This window comes from Ahaetulla prasina, chromosome 11 (genome assembly GCF_028640845.1).
Source record: "Ahaetulla prasina isolate Xishuangbanna chromosome 11, ASM2864084v1, whole genome shotgun sequence".
In the NCBI taxonomy this organism is placed as follows: domain Eukaryota; kingdom Metazoa; phylum Chordata; class Lepidosauria; order Squamata; family Colubridae; genus Ahaetulla; species Ahaetulla prasina.
Genome location: NC_080549.1, coordinates 25,913,745 through 25,929,813, shown reverse-complemented (window position 1 = coordinate 25,929,813; position 16,069 = coordinate 25,913,745). Strand labels below are relative to the sequence as shown.

The following is a 16,069-nucleotide window of genomic DNA, read 5'->3' as shown; positions in this document are numbered from 1 at the left end:
AAAAACACACAAGGAATAAGTTGCTATATGTGTTCTGTCTGGAGAAGATTGTGGGGAACACATGACAACTGTCTTCAATCTGATGAGCTGACATGTAGAAGTATAGACAGAATTGTTCAGAATTGTATCAGAAGACCAAAAAAAAAAAAAGCCCAATCAATGTATATTTCAAAAGCAAGGACTCTTCCAACCTTTATGCTTCATAACCTCATGATCATCTGAAATAGGTACCCTGAGTGCTGCTTCCCCCCCCCCATCAAAACCCTTCCGTCTTATTTGACCTGAGCTTCAGGCCGCCAAAGTCCAGTTCAGGAAAGACTTGGAAACTCCTTCCTATCAAAAGAGAAATGCAACACGGAACAACAAACCTGAGCATTAATATGAAATATGTTGAAAAACCTATTCCCTTCCCTACGAATTGATGGTCAACTCCATCCAAACTAGAGCAGTTCTCGTCACACGTCTTCACCTCTTTTCCCCCTTTCTGGTTCTGCCAACCTGTTGTCCTGCTCTCCGCTCACGTGCCTCAGTGACTCCTCTGATATTCCAGAAGCTCTTTTAACTGGGCCAAGATGGCAGCAAAGGAACCTTTCCTTTTAGAGACCAAGAATTGAAGACTTCATAGAGCGGAAAATCATAGCTCTCTGAATCAGAGGAGCTGGTGGAAGCCTCTGTTGAATGGGCCAAACAGGCATCTGCTTTCAATTTCCTTCCACCCCTTTCAGTTCACCGTGGGACCAAGGGACAGCCTGGAAGGAAATTCAGGTCCAAGTCTGTAATTACTGTATCTAAAAACTGTACGTGGTCATTCTTCACCGTCTTGCCGTTTTCGACTCTTCAAACAGAAATTAAAGCCCAACAAGCACATCAGCATATGTCCATTTAGTGAAGTGGAGGGTGGAAACGAAGCCCAAAGCCACACTGGCATTCTGGAACCATCTAGACAGGGCAGGCCCAGAAGACAATAGGAAAGAAATCCTGCTGGCATCCAGAGCCCCAGCTAGAAACATTCCATGCGTCCTCCGTGGCTATATAGAAAGCAGATGTAGCAGAAACCAAACAATTCCCTTCTCCCAAATCAGTGAAATGAGAGACGTTCATTGGGAGGAAGACTAAGTAGGACCGGATGTTGCCTGTCCTGTGAACAGGCCCTCGATGCCAAGGGCTGAACAAAGACTGGGCCTAAAAGGATCCGTCTTGCCACATCATTAGAGGCCCTCCTGATGTCAGCCACAGGAGAGCCCATCGATCAGTGCCTCCTTTTCAGGCTGCATCCCCCACCGACAACGAGGCCCTTCAGCACTTGACAAATAACACAAATAGGACGTTAGAAAGAGAAGTTGGGAGCCTGCAGGAGGCAAAAGTGGCCGTCCTGCTCCGAGGATCGATTTACTTACTTTGACTATAGATCAGGGGTCTCCAACCTTGGTAACTTTAAGTTTGGAGGACTTCAACTCCCAGAATTCCCCAGCCAGCAAAGCTGGCTGGGGAATTCTGGGAGTTGAAGTCCTCCAAGCTTAAAGTTGCCAAGGTTGGAGACCCCTGATCTATAGATTGAACTAGTACCTGTTACTGTTACATTATTTTAATTGATAATAGTGTATCTTTTTTTTATTATTATTTATTTATTTACATTTATATCCCTCCCTTCTCCGAAGACTCAGGGCGGCTTACACTGTGTTAAGCAATAGTCTCATCCTATTTGTATATTTATATACAAAGTCAACTTTTTGCCCACAACAATCTGGGTCCTCATTTTACCTACCTTATAAAGGATGGAAGGCTGAGTCAACCTTGGGCCTGGTGGGGCTTGAACCTGCAGTAATTGCAGGCAGCTGCTGTTAATAACAGACTGCATTAGCAGTCTGAGCCACGGAGTATAAGCAAAAGGGGCCCCACAAATAGTTACGTTAGTCCTTTGAGGTAGTCCAGGCATGAGGCATAACTACAGTATGAGTACTAACTCTTATCTTTATTTACTGAATCTCGCCAAGACTGGAAGGGTTTCTCCCCTTACTCTCTGGAAAACCAGGGAGGGTCCTTCTGAAAGACTCATCTTGCTCTTCTCCCTCTGTGGATGGAGATACAAGCAGTCCCTGACTTACAAAAGTTCATTTAGTGACCATTCAAAGTTACAATGGCACTGAAAAAAGAGACTTAGGACAGTTTTTCACACTTTGTGAAATTCCCGTGGTCACATGATCAAAATTCTGACCCTTGACAACTGAATCATATTTATGATGGTTGCAGTGTCTCGGGATCATGTGATCCGGGGGTGGAATTTAAAATTTGTAACTACCGGTTCTGTGGGCGTGGCTTGGTGGGGGTAATGTGACTGGGTGGGCGTGGCCAACTTTTTTTTTTAACTTTTAAAAGCATTTTTTCTACAACCTCTTCTACCGAAGTGGTTGTAAAAAAATGCTTTTAAAAGGTTCTGGCGATCAGGCAACTCAGCTGGGATCGCCAGAGGAGCTTTTAATTATTATTTTTTTTAACAACCTCTTTGGCCGAAGAGATTGCAGAGAAAATGCTTTTAAAGGGTTCTGACGATCCCAGCTGAGCCACGCGATCATCAGAGGCTTTTTTTTTTACTTTTAAAAGCATTTTTTCAGCCGAAGAAAAAATGCTTTTTAAAGTAAAAAAAAAACACCTCTGATGATCGCGCAGCTCAGCTGGGCATGGGCGGTGGGAGGGCAGGGATTTTAGCTATCGGTTCTCCGAACCACCCACCGCCATCGCTACCGGACTGAGTGATCCGGTCCGAACCGGGAACATTTCATCCCTGATGTTTTGCAACCTTCTGACAAGCAAAGTCAATGGGGAAACCAGATTCGCTTAACAACGAGGTTACTAGATTAACAACAGCAGTGATTCACTTAACAACTGAGGCAAGAAAAGCCATAAAATGGGGCACTTAATAAATTTCTCACTTACCAACAGAAATTTTGGGGTTGTAAGTCAAGGGCTACCCATACTATTTTTACACACTGATTGTCCTGGCCTGCAGCTCTTCCTCGTGTCTTCCACAAAACACTCTTGATGTGGAAAGATGGGGAAGAAGGACAATCTCTGGGGGGGATGGGGGGCAGAGACTGCTATGGAGCTAAAAAGGTGGTCCTGAACAGGGTGGTCCCCCTCAGCCATGGAGAGGCATTGAACAGGTGCCCAAAAGGAGGCGCAAGCAGTATATTCCATGCCAGTGACTCTCTGCAGCTCTGAAATCTCTGGGCTGGTTTTTCACCAAAACACCTTGGTAGTCTAGGCCCTCCCAGACTCAAAAAAAGCCCTTCCAAGGGATGTGCAAATCAACAAGCCGCTGGATTCTCCCGAAGAACCCCAAATGCTGTGTAGCTACAGTTAAAACGGGACAGAGGTTGGGAGAAGCACTATGGGGGCCACCGAAGCCACCACCAATGGTGTGTGGAGAGGACTTCTAACCGGACACTTGCTTTGGTTTCAATCTCTGGATCAAAATCCTGAGAAACGCTCCCAGCACTCTTGACTTTATTTCCTGTTCTCCCTTCAGACGCTTTCCCGAGGCTTTAACATAGCAAATCCAGAACCCTTTTCCGGACTTCCACTGGCTCCTGCTCTTAGATGTGACATCTGCCCAGGCAAACGTTACCCCTGTGCTCGGCCAGCAGCCCGCTCGGCTCGCCCGCAGGGAGTGCACGGAGAATCAGGCAGCTGAGGAATCTTTCCCCTTCCCCTTGTATTTCCAATTCAGAATTTTTCAAAAGAGCCACAGGTAACAAGATGGCTCCACAGAGCATTTAACAAATTGCAACTGAACAATGCGGTGTCTCTCCTATGGAAAGAGGTTCCTGGGTGGAAATGGGGTGGTGGGTGGTGGGGGGGGGGAGAAAGGGAAGTGGGAGGGAGAGAGAGGAGGGGAAGAGAAAGACTGTGAAAGGAGGGTGAAGGTTCGTCCTCCGAGCTTGTGGGTTGGTTTCCAAACGTTTCGTTACCAGCACAGGTAACGTCTTCAGCGGAGTTTAGAGGATTGTGATTGTGAGATTCTCCACAGGAGTCTGGGAGAGAAAGTTAACACCAAGGGAGAGGAAGACTTTGGGGGAGGGGGGGCACTCACATGTGATAAAGTAATCCTGGTATCTTTTGAATTCCAAGCCCATATAGTTGGGGCTGAACTCCTGAAATTTGATGGTGAAGCGGATTTCCAGCTCAGGCCTGTTGCAGGTCACCAACACATTTGGGTCCATGATGGTGCTGCAGAACTCTGCTTGGTCCCGTTTCACTAGGTACAGTTTGTAATATTCATACGGTTTGGATGGCTCTGCCTTTGGACAGATTATGTCCAGCTTGTCCCCAATTTCTGGGTAAATCACCAGCCCTGTGCCAGACATGAACCTGCAAAAAACGGAAGAAAAAGAAAATCAGAACGGAATGAGCTGCGCTTCACATAACATGTAACTGTATTTGTTACATTCAGCAAATACCTGCACAAGGAGAGAGGATCAAAGCAGGGGCTGCTTCAAAGAACTATATTTGTACTCCCAAGTGCTGCATTTTTATTTATTTATTTGTATCCCACCATTATGAATTTTACAAATAACTCAAGGTAGTGAACATACTCAACACAACTTCCTCCTCCTATTTCCCCCCCAACAACAACAAACCTGTGAGGTAGGCCGGGCTAAGAGACAGAGAGAATGGCTATCACCATCTCCAGCTCTCTAGCCTGGTGCCTTAACCGCTAAACCAAAATGGCTTGCATCCCCTTAATTCGGCATGTTTGGAAAAAGTAAAAGCTCAGCTGAGAGTCCAGTCCCATTAAAGACTGGTTGAAGACAGATGCTCGTCTCACAGTTCTGTCCATCAACAAATCTTTAATGGAGACTCCATATCTGCATCACCACCTGGTTCTTTTCCGCCCGGGAATGACAACTTAGGATGAAAACCGTAAGCCGTCATCCCCTTCCAGGTGCTTGAGAGGGGATGAAATCACCTGTCCCGATGCCTAACCTCCTTTCTAAGGGAGATGCTCTTGAGTGAAAAGGGGCATTTTTGACTCCTTTAATTTTCAAGGACTCCAACTCTGATATGTTAACTTTTATTTTGGAGAGTTAAGGAAGGTGCATTATTTGAAGTTGCTAACTTTTTCTATCTAAGGGCCGGAGAAGAGTCAAATAGGTTGAAAGGGGAAAGCATTTTAAGAAGAGAGCGGAGAAGGCTCTCAGCCCCACCATGGTAGGGCTTAAATGGGGGGAGGGGAAGGGAAACACAGCTCCCCCTTACAATGCACAACAATAGGATGATGGAACCATCCTGAAAAGAAGCGAGAGCTGGCAACCTGACAAAAGGCAGCACAGAAGTCCGAGGGAGTCGGGGGTGCCTTTCATTCACAGAAGGCAACCAGAGGACTGCAGGCCTGACCAGCATTGGCCAATGCGACTGGAGTGGGCAAGGAAGGGGGGACGCGTGTGTGGAGGTGAAGGGCACATAATTCGGCCACTGACCAGGTGAAGGCTGCACAGCCACTGCTGGCCAGGACCAACACCAAAGGGATGCTCTGAGAAACTTCTCTCGTGGCGGTGCGTGGGCATCTTGGTGCCCACTCTGGACAAGCCTCTCCCTCTTGCCCTTGCACAAGGGGTCAGTTCAGGGCTGCTCTCCCCAAGACAAAGAAAGGAGATCAGCTGTTTCTCTTCCATCAGGAGTTATTCCAAACCAGCTGCCTTCCTTCTTGCTGCACAAATGCTGAACTGTTTGTCCTTTCACAAAATTCTGGGAACTGACCTTCTGAGCCTCCTTCTGGCCCCATATCTTAGATGTCCACGTGGACACCACACTATCCTGGCCTACCTGGCAGGGCCTATGGAACACTGCTGGTGGCCTGTTGAGGCCAAAGCTGGAGGCCAAACGCAACTCCTGCAAGGTCTCCTCCCTTCCAGCCGACTGTAGCTCACTCCAAAATTTGCAAGCTGAGCTTCTGGCCCAGCCGGAGCGAGCAAGTCGGGGCTCCCCCCACAGGGCTTCTCCCAGCTAAATTGCACCATGGAATCTGCCAAGAGCAGCCCATTTCCCTGCCAAAGTGCCAGGCCTCTTTCCCATATATACTTTTTTTCATTTCAAGTGCATTTCTTTCTTTCTTTCTTTGTCTGTTTATGTTTCTCAACCTAGAATATTTACAAGAATAGAACTGGTGAATGCAGCATTTATTTTGCACCAGAACACTAACATTTAATTTGAAAAATCCATTTCATTCTAATTTTCCCCTGAGAAAGTTTATGTTTTCTTTCTAAAGGTATCGATGAACAAACGTAGACTAAGAATCATGATCTTGAAATACTAATGAGGCCTCAATGGCCTCTGAAGAGAGAAACGGGTCAACACAAACTGCTGCACACCAGATACCCCACCAACCTGCCTCCTTTACCCCCACAACTCTCATGTGATTGTCTTGTCATGAAAACGGGGCTGCCCAAATCCTAAGCAAAACCAGGAACGAAGAAACCCTGGGGGGGGGGTGTCCAAGAGCTTCAGCTGATACAACACGAGGCCACGTGGCTGCTAACTAATAACACATTTGGGTGGCCCAACACCTGTGGTGCCAAATCTGCATTGGGTACCAACTGCTCCTGGCCCCTCCCAGGCCCAAAGCATCCATGGCTGCTAACTGGGAAGGCCTTCTTTGCCTTTCGGAAGGGCTGGGGATCACCTCTTGGCCCCAACTCTCTAGAGCAGGGGTGTCAAACTCAATTTCATTGAGGATCGCATCAGGATTGTGTTTGACCTTGGGGGACCGGGGTGGGCATGGCCAGCTCAAGTTCACTCGTGTCAGGGGGCCCTGTGGTGGCCCAAGCGCTCTGCCAGTGAAAATGGGCTCCCGAGCTCCATTTCGGCTGTGATGGCCTCCTGCGACCCTCTGCCAGTGAAAATGGAGCTCAGGAGGGCCGCGTGCGGCCCTCCCAAGTTCCGTTTTTACTTGGCAGAGAGTCGCAGGAGGCCGTGGCAGCCGAAAACGGAGCTCAGGAGCCTGTTTTCACTGGCAGAAGCACCGTGGGCCAGTCCTTCGCTGTTTCCAAGGCAGCTTTCAGGCCAGATCTAAGCACCCCACAGAACGGATCCAGCCCATGGGCCTTGAGTTTGACACCCCTGTTCTAGAGCAAGCGTGGAGAACTATGGCCCTTTTGCAATCCATCCAACTTCAACTCCCAGAATTCCTGAGCCAGTCATGTTCTAGAGCAGGGGACCGCAACTTGTGGGCCATGGTCCACTACTGGACCCTGGGCTAATTGCCACCGGGCCTCGCGAGTAGCCAGCTGGTGTGCTCCCATGAGCGTCATCGCATGTGCTCACGGTCCCACTCATGCGAGAGTATCATCCTGGGTGCTTGCAGCCCCACTCAAGAGTGTCATCACGGGTGCTCGCGACCCCACCTGCACAAACCTCGTTGCAGGTGCTCGCAGCCCCAGCTGTGCGAGTGTCATCGTGGGCACTTGTGGACCCCCTCGCACAAACCTGTGTGCATGCATTCACGTGCACATGCGCTTGCCCCTCTGACAAAATCATTCCCTCTTTCTCCCCTCCCTCCCCGCTCCGGGCCACCAACCAGGAGAGGTTGGGGAACTCTGCTCTAGAGAGTTTAAGGAAAGAGTCAGGAGGGGGGGAAGGTCTATTTAGAAGGCCCAGTTTTAAACAGGGCTGTGTGTGTCTGTGTGCGCGCGCATGCACGTGCCCACGCACCTTTGTGTCAGCCTTGATTCCTGACAACTGCCTGGACCAGTGCGGCATTTTTCAGAAGGGGCTTCTCCTGCCTCCTCCTTTTCAGGGCTGAGAGGAGTGACTGGCCCAAGGTCATCTTGCTGGCTTCATGCCTAAGGAGGGATTTGATCGATTGATGGTTGACTGCAGGGGGTACCACCAATCAGGCCCCAACGTTTTATTAATTTTAACATTTTGAGAGAAAACATGACTGTACTTGGGAGTAAGGAAGGGTTTGGAAGAAAACGGCGACCAATTTGAGCATTTAATGTCATTCGTATCGTATGTTCTCTAGGGGGCCTGACTTTTGGTGCACCCTGAACGTATGAATGTATGGAACATGGAAGCGGGGGAAGATGGAAAGTCAGGGGAGAACACTGAAATGCGTAAGCAGGTAAATGAGACAGGTGTGCATTTGTGTGTGGGAGAGAAAGAGAGAGAGAGAGTTAATGACATCTTCCAAGGCCTGGGTGTGGAGCTCCAGTATTCTGCATAGTTACTTGCCACTCCCCAAGACTAGTGTAACTGGCATAAATCATGCACAAGAGTAAAAAGAGCAGCAGCAGAATAAACTCCGCAGATCCAGGTAAATTCTGAAAGCTCCCAATTAGTCAGAATTAACCTTTCTTAGTAGAGCAGACCCTAGAATTTGAGGGCATCACGCCATAACAGCGCTGCCCAGAATCGCTTCTACTTTCTCTTGCTCTGCCACAGAAATGGGCACCTGGGTGACTCTCAGCCAGCACTTCATCAAACATGGACAATAGGAATGCCGGCTGGTAGGGGTTAGGTTAGGCCGTCTGCCCCTAGAACTAAGGACACGGCAGGGGCAGGGCGGGCTTGCAAGGCAGCGGGGCCCCAAGGCCTCATGTGAGTTTCCCGATTTTGCTGCCACCTCCATCCAAACGAGGGAGGCCCTCGACAGAGCCAGATGCTCAACTAAAACAAGAGCTTATGGCTGCTCCATAGGAGGCCAACTGCCCCCTCCCCCCAATGCACTAACTTCCCCCTTCCCCCTTCCCCCTTCCGTGGGCACAATCCACTGGGAAAGATAATCCACGGAGAACCAGCCCTGATCCATAGCCGAGCACTGCAGTCTTCAAAACAGAAGCGACCAGAGCAACCCCTCTCCACTATTCTCCTCACAACTTCCCTGCTCCTCTGAGGACCCACCCGCTGCGGGGAGAGCACAATTCGGCTGGCAGAAACACTGGCCCACCTGCACCCCGAGCCGCCCTCTCTTCTTTGGGCAGGGCTTGAGCCTGTGGCTCCCCTCCTCTCCAGGCCCACCTCCCAAGGACGGACACTGGGGAAGAGACCCCCTGCAGTATCCCCCCACCAGCAGCCACCCAGTCCCTTCAACAGTAAGACTGCGGCATGTGATAAGCAAGCCACAAACGAGCCCTCTGCCCACAGCCAGAAGTTCGATCACAACAGGGCTCAAGTTTGACTCAAACTTCTGTCCTCCCGAAGTCGGAAAATGAGGACCCAGATTGTTGGAGGCAATATTGTAAACCATCCGGAAAGAGCCATAAATCTCTATGGGGCAGTATAAAAGCATACCGTATTTTTTGGAGTATAAGGCGCACCTTTTCCCCCCCTAAAAGAGGCTGAAAATTTGGGTGCGTCTTATACTCTGAATGTAGCTTTTTCAAAGCTTTTTTTTTCAGCCCTAACAAGGCACTAACGAATGAAGCGATCTTCCTGGCTTTGCCTGCTCCCTCAACTCTCAGATGTGCTTTAAGGAGGTGCTAGTAGTGAAGCAATCTCCATGCTCCGACTCTCAGCTGTTCTTTAGAAGCCTGTTTTCAGCCCTAACTAGGTGCTAGCCGAATGAAGCAATCTCCCCATGCTTTGCCTGCTTTTCTCATTGCTGCTTCCTCTCAGCTGTGCCTTAGAAGCTGTTTTTTTATCACCAAGCAGGGGATAAAAAACCAGCAAACTAATATGCTGAAGCTGACCAGACTAAGGACGCTAGCCAGATGAATACCTGGTAGGCAGATTTTTCCCCCCCTATTTTCCTCCCTGAAAACTAAGCTATGTCTTATATTCCGGGGCGTCTCCGAAAAATACGGTAAATGCTATTTTCTCGCTAAATGAAATAAATACTGCCTCCCTGCTCTGGGACCGACAACAGCCCAGTCTCTATAAGTGTGATGCCCTTTTCTCTATCCAGCCAGGTTGCAGTAATGGACCCAGGACGCCTGTCCTCTCAGGTCCAACCATATCATGGATGATATTACAGATAGTCTTCACATACCGACTGCAACAGGGGTTGGTAACTGTTGCTAAGCAGCAGAGTCCTTAAGTGAGGTGCCACAAGACTGGGACTAGTGACTTCCTGCCAGGTTCCCCTTCCTCCCCGGACTGTTGGTTGGAAGCCAGTTGTGGCAATCACATGACCATGTCATGTCATGACCATTGTAAATGTGAGCGGGTTGGCAAGTGCCCAAATTGTGATCAGCTAACTGGAACTGTTATGGCCACAAGTTCGAGAACAGGCTGAATGAGCGGTCAGTAAGCAAGGACCACTTCTACTAGATAGGTATAGCATTTATGTTCACTCAAGCTTTTAATTTTGTTTTTTTTTTAATCCCTTTATGACTCTGTAAGTAACTCAAGGCGGCAAACATACCTAATCCTCCTTCCTCCTCCAGTTTTCCTCACAACAACAGCCCTGTGAGGTGGGTTGGCCTGAGAGAGACAGACTGGCCCAAAGTCACCCAGCCGGCTTTCATGCTTAAGGCAGGACTAGAATTCACTATTATTATTCATTTGGTTTACTATTTTTTACTTCTTTTCTAATCTCTATACAAAGTTGCTTACGTTGAAAGGGAATAGGACGATGTGTATGTACACAGAGGGGTGTGGGGTTTTTGTGTGTGTGTGTGTGTGTGTCTCTTTGTCCCTCTCTCTAGGACGCTGGCTTGGTCTAGCCTGAGAGCCGCAAAGCAGCTGCCCTGGAAGAGCCAAGTGCCAAAGAGCCCCGGTGCCTGGTGCCAGCCTCCCTCCCCTTGGGCTCTCCGGAGAAAGAGAGGGGGGGGGGTCATGCGCTGCCTTTTGAAAGGGTCCTCAAAAGAATTCCCAAGCACAAAAGAGGAAAGAAAGGCGAACTCTGGGCGGCATCCGTAGACAAAGAAGAAGTTAGAGGGGATGCCGTGATTCCATTTCATTGCATAAGACTTGAGGATGCTTTACACAACCCTGTTAAAATGGACAGGCAGGAAAAATTAGAGGATAAACCACAAGCCAGCCAGAGTTTCTTCAGCCGAGCCTCATCTCCAATTCACGGCCACATCTGGCAGTTTCTTAGCAGCGGGAAGAAGTGCCCCCCCCCCAATGCCTGGCCCTGAAGCGCTCTCCAACACTCTCTTCTCGCCCCACCCCAGCCTTGGATCTGCCCACTGGCCAAGCCCAGCAGGACAAGATCAGCCAGGTGAGGCAATTTACGGAAGCCAACTCCTGACATCACCATGTCAATGGCTGATCTTAGAACAGCAGTCCAGCTCTCCGACCCACTTTGGGAAGCTCCGCAGGAGTGGGAAATCTGCCCACAGCAACTCCTGTGCCGGAAGGGGGCCTCTCCCACCCTCGGCTTCCTGGAAACCCTGGGGAGATGCAACTCTCCCCTTGCCCAGGTTGCTGTATCACAACTTCTCTTTCCCAATCAGCACAGCCCCTGCTGCTCCCCGTCTCCCCACCCCCACCCCAGTGCAACTAGGAAGGGTCCGGTCATCTATATCAGGGGTCTCCAACCTTGGCAACTTTAAGCCTGGAGGACTTCGACTCCTAGAATTCCCCTCCAGGCTTAAAATTGCCAAGGTTGGAGACCGCTGCTCTAGGCTGTTGATTTCCCTCCTGTTCTTGTTCTGACCAAGCACATACAGGCAATCCTTGACTTACGACAGTTTGCTTAGCAACCGTTTGAAGTTACAGTGGCACTGAAAAGGGGATTTATGACCACTTTTCATGCTTACAACCACTGCAGCATCTCCATGGTCACATGATTAAAATTCAGTTGCTTGACCACTGGCTCCTAATTATGACGGTTGCAGTGTCCCGGGGCCATGCGATCCCCTTTGGTAACCTTTTAACAAGCAAAGTCAATGAGGGAAACCAGATTCACTTAACAACTTCAGTGATTCACTTAACAATTGTGACAAGAAAAGTCATAAAATGGGGGGAAATTCACTTAACAAATATCTCACTTAACAACAGAAATCTTGGGCTCAATTGTGGTCATAAGTCAAGGACTACCTGTATAAGAATAAAGTTTAAATTCTTTTCAGCTGCATTTTCCTTTGTTCCTTCTACTAGAATGAAAATATCATTTCCCCTCTTTTAAGTGGGTTTGTCAATCTCCACCTGTCTTTTGTTTCGGTAATTGCCATATTTACTCTCCTCTTGTTTTTTTTCTGATTACGTGAGGAGTAATTTGCACAAAGCCCAGTTGCTAAGACGAAGAGCAGAATTTTGCTATTCCATCACTCCCTAAGCCTCCTCCACTGCAAGGGTTGTACAAATTCACCAAACAAGGCATAGAAACACAACAACAGTCCCTTGGTGTCTTCTACTATTTCACTTGGAGCAGGACTGTGGCTAGCCCAAACGTCAAAAGGGTGGGTGGGTGGGGGACTGTTTGGTTGTAACCCCCATCTGGTGAAGCACAGATGTAGGCAGGAAGAACATGTCAGCTATTTCACCATACAGATTTTACAATATTTAACAAAAAAAAAAGTACATATGCAACAATCACCTTTTATCTCCTGCATGAAATGAACACACAAGTCGGTTGAGGCTGTTTTCATGGCAGATGGTCCCACAAAATGTGCAAACAGGTCACCCTCAATTTTTGTTGAAGAACTGGCCATGGAGATGCAATTCTTCCCAATGAACCATTTGTGAATTCACTCACACATGCATGCACAAAGACCATTCTAAGCTTTCTAAGAGATTATACATAGGTTTAGAAGGAGCCACATATGTACCGATTGAGTGATTCTGTGCTATGAAGTCATTTTGGCTCCTAGCAACCGTATAGATTATGTCTGTGATTGTTTGTTTGTTTTTTTTGTTTCTTCAAGTCATCATTTACTCCCGGCAACGGCCTCGACAATTGCCTGCAGTTTCTTGCCAGGATTTGAAAACATGTTTTCCATCCTCTGTTTCCTAGGGCTGAGAGTGAGTGACTGGCTGAATCACATGTGAATAAAAAAGGAAAATAAGGTCATGTATGAATGGAAGGATCTGACCTATGCGATGAAATATCTTTGCACAGAAAGGCACAACTAGAAGTCCGACAACCAGGTAGGGAATACGTTACATGAATGCAACAACAGGTATGTCTAGTTTAATGAAAAGAAGGACTAGGGATGACATGATAGCAGTCTTCCAATATTTGAGGGGCTGCCCCAGAGAAGAGGGAGGTCAACTTATTTTCCACAGCACCTGAAGGCAGGACAAGAAGCAACGGATGGGAAACTAATCAAGGAGAGAACCAACCCAGAACTAAGGAGAAATTTCCTGACAGTAAGAACAATTAACCAGTGGAACGTGGTGGTGCTCCAACATCGGAGCTTTTTAAGAAGAGATTGGACAGCCATTTGTCTGAAATGGTGTAGGGTTTCCTACTTGAGCAGAGTTTTGGACTAGAAGAGGGGTGTCAAATTCAAGGCCCGTGGGCTGGATCCAGTTCATGATATGGTTGGATCTGGTCCGTAGGGCTGTCCTGGAAACTATAAGGGGTTGGCCCACATCGCTTCGGCCCAGTCTACCCGGTGTGAAGAGAAAACAAGCCAGCAGTTTGGGGAGTGGCATCAAGGGGGCCATGCCCACCCAGTCTGCCACGTCTACCCAGTCCCCCACACACACCCACACACACATACACACACACCGAGGTCAACCACAGCCCTGATGTGGCCCACAATGAAATTGAGTTTGACACTCCTGGAATAAAAGATCTCCAAGATCCCTTTCAACCTCAGGGTGCCGTCGGCCAGACAATGTTGGCTGGCGACCCCCAGGGGGAGGGCCTTCTCTGTGGGGGCCCCAGCCCTCTGGAACGAACTACCTCCAACGTTGCGCCAACTCCCTGACTTCCGGGCCTTCCAGCGTGAGCTGAAGACTCTTTTATTTCACTGGGCAGGACTGGCCTAATAGTTTTTTAACAGTTTTAATTAGTTTTTAATGGGATTTTAGTAGATTTTTAGCATTTCGGCCAATTTAAATTAGTTTCTTAAAATTGTTCTTAATTTTTGTATCACTTTTTATGTGGCTGTAAATCGCCCTGAGTCCTTCGGGAGAAGGGCGGTATAAAAATTGAAATAATAAATAAACAAACAAACAAACAAACAAACAAACAAACAAACAAACTCTTACTATTCTGTTAACAGAGCCTTCATTTTGGGGCGGGGGGGACATCTCCAAGAGTCCACACAATAAAAAGCAAAACTGGTAAAAAGGTTCATCTATAACAAAGCAAAGGAAGAGTCAACTGTAGAGTGCCACGGATTTACAACACAGGCAGAGGGTTGCAGGAGGCCGTCGTAGCCAGAAACGGAGCTCGGGAGCCCATTTTTGCTGGCAGAGCGCTCGGGCCATCACACGCAGGATGCTTAGATCTGGCCTGAACCGCCGCCTTGGAAACAGCGAAGGACTGGCCCATGGTGCTTCTGCCAGCGAAAACAGGCTCCTGAGCTCCGTTTTTGGCTGCCATGGCCTCCTGCAACCCTCTGCCAGCGAAAACGGAGCTCGGGAGGGCCGCATGTGGCCCTCCCGAGCTTCATTTTTGCTGGCAGAGGGTTGCAGGAGGCCGTGGCAGCCAAAAATGAAGCTCAGGAGCCCACTTTCGCTGGCAGAGTGCTCGGGCCATCACAGGCGCCCCTGACACAAGTGACATTGAGCTGGCCATGCCCCCCCTCCAGGTCAAACACAACCCTGATGTGGCCCACAATGAAACTGAGTTTTGACACCCCTGCTCCAGAGGCTCCCACCAGCTGGCAGCATCCAGTTTCCTCATCGTTTGGAGAGGTGTTTTCTGATGGGAAAGAGGAACTTGTGAGGACTGTAAACCGATTCCTCCTCCGAGCTGAGTCAACAAGGCCAGGAGCTGTGTTGGCTAAGAGGCTCTGGGAGCTGCCAAGAGCAGCTCCCATCCGCTCTGCCAAAGAGCCCCCCACCTTCCCTGCTCTGGGGGCGGCCGGGAGGGGGGGAACGGGACAGAGGAGAGATGCTTGACAGCAGGAAGAAAGGCAGCCTTCCAGAAACCCCCTCCCCACTTCACCATCCCAAAGACCCACCCTCCCTCCCTTGGACCCACCCTCCCAGCATTTTCTCTCTCTCAGCCCTCAGAGAGAGACAATCTCCTCCTGTCCAGACCAAGACCGATGGACATGGGAGGGGCTCCTTCTCTGGCCCTGACTGAGGACGTAGAGGGCTTTCTCTCCACGGCAAGGATCACATTTCAAGGAACACAGCGATGCTGATTTCTGGGCACACCGGAGCAGCCCTGCTCTCCCCTTCCATCCTCACTGATGAAGCGGCCCAGGACTTTCTGGTCCCCTGCTTCCCACTCCTCCGCAGGAAGCAGAAATGCCTGGACTACCAAACTCCCCAAAGGCTCAAGCAGAACTTGAGAGCACAAGCGACCGAGTGGGACGAGGACGACATAGCAAGCTAGGCTTCCTGTAGCCATTAGCAGAGGGTCGCCAAGAATCTGGACCCTCCCAGCAAGCTGATCAGCTACTTTTGGGTGGGAAGTGTTTGCCTGGCTTCCTAGGGATGCCTGAGAGCCCTCCGCTGTCTGCAGCTGACCAGCAGGAGGGGTCACTCCCAGGCTGCCCTCTTTCTGGCCATGGAGCAGCAGAGGCCTCCTCCTGCAGCCTTACAGGATGGTATTTCTACAACTGAACAAGTTTGCCTAGAACTGAACAGGGCTGTGACTGGCATCTAATTACAATGGTGTCTCCACGCAGACTGGTCAAATTCATTCCTGGCAGATGAAATATTCATGTAGTCAGAGTACATGAGAAGCATTCTCACTACAACCATCGTTTTTTTACATCGTAAATACTCTTTCTGAGGCAGAAATCTCCAACAATCTGGTAGAAGTGGCCATAAATTACCGTACCACATCCTGAAATGTAAGTAAGAAAGAAGGATGGAACTGAAGATCTGTATCTGAACACATTTGACCTAGCATATCCTGCGTGGAGAACTGGACACTATCTGAAAAACTAAGCTGGACAACATCTTCTAAAAAACTTGCCCCAAAACTGCAGGGATTTGTCCAGGGAATCACCAGGAGCCAACAGTGACTTGAAGCCCCCAAAATATACAATAAACA

At 49.0% G+C, this 16,069-nt stretch overlaps 1 protein-coding gene across 2 annotated transcripts in view; it reads right to left on the bottom strand.

The window, feature by feature from the left end:
* EFNB1 (ephrin B1) overlaps positions 1-16,069 on the bottom strand; it is an 80,299-nt gene that overhangs the window by 36,678 nt on the left and 27,552 nt on the right. For both annotated transcript variants that reach the window (XR_009156674.1, XM_058196546.1), the window contains exon 2: positions 4,091-4,368. Coding sequence is in view for 1 of the 2 variants with exons in the window: in XM_058196546.1 (XP_058052529.1) it covers positions 4,091-4,368 (278 nt within the window). In the remaining variant the exon portion in view is untranslated. The remainder of the gene's footprint in view (positions 1-4,090; positions 4,369-16,069) is intronic.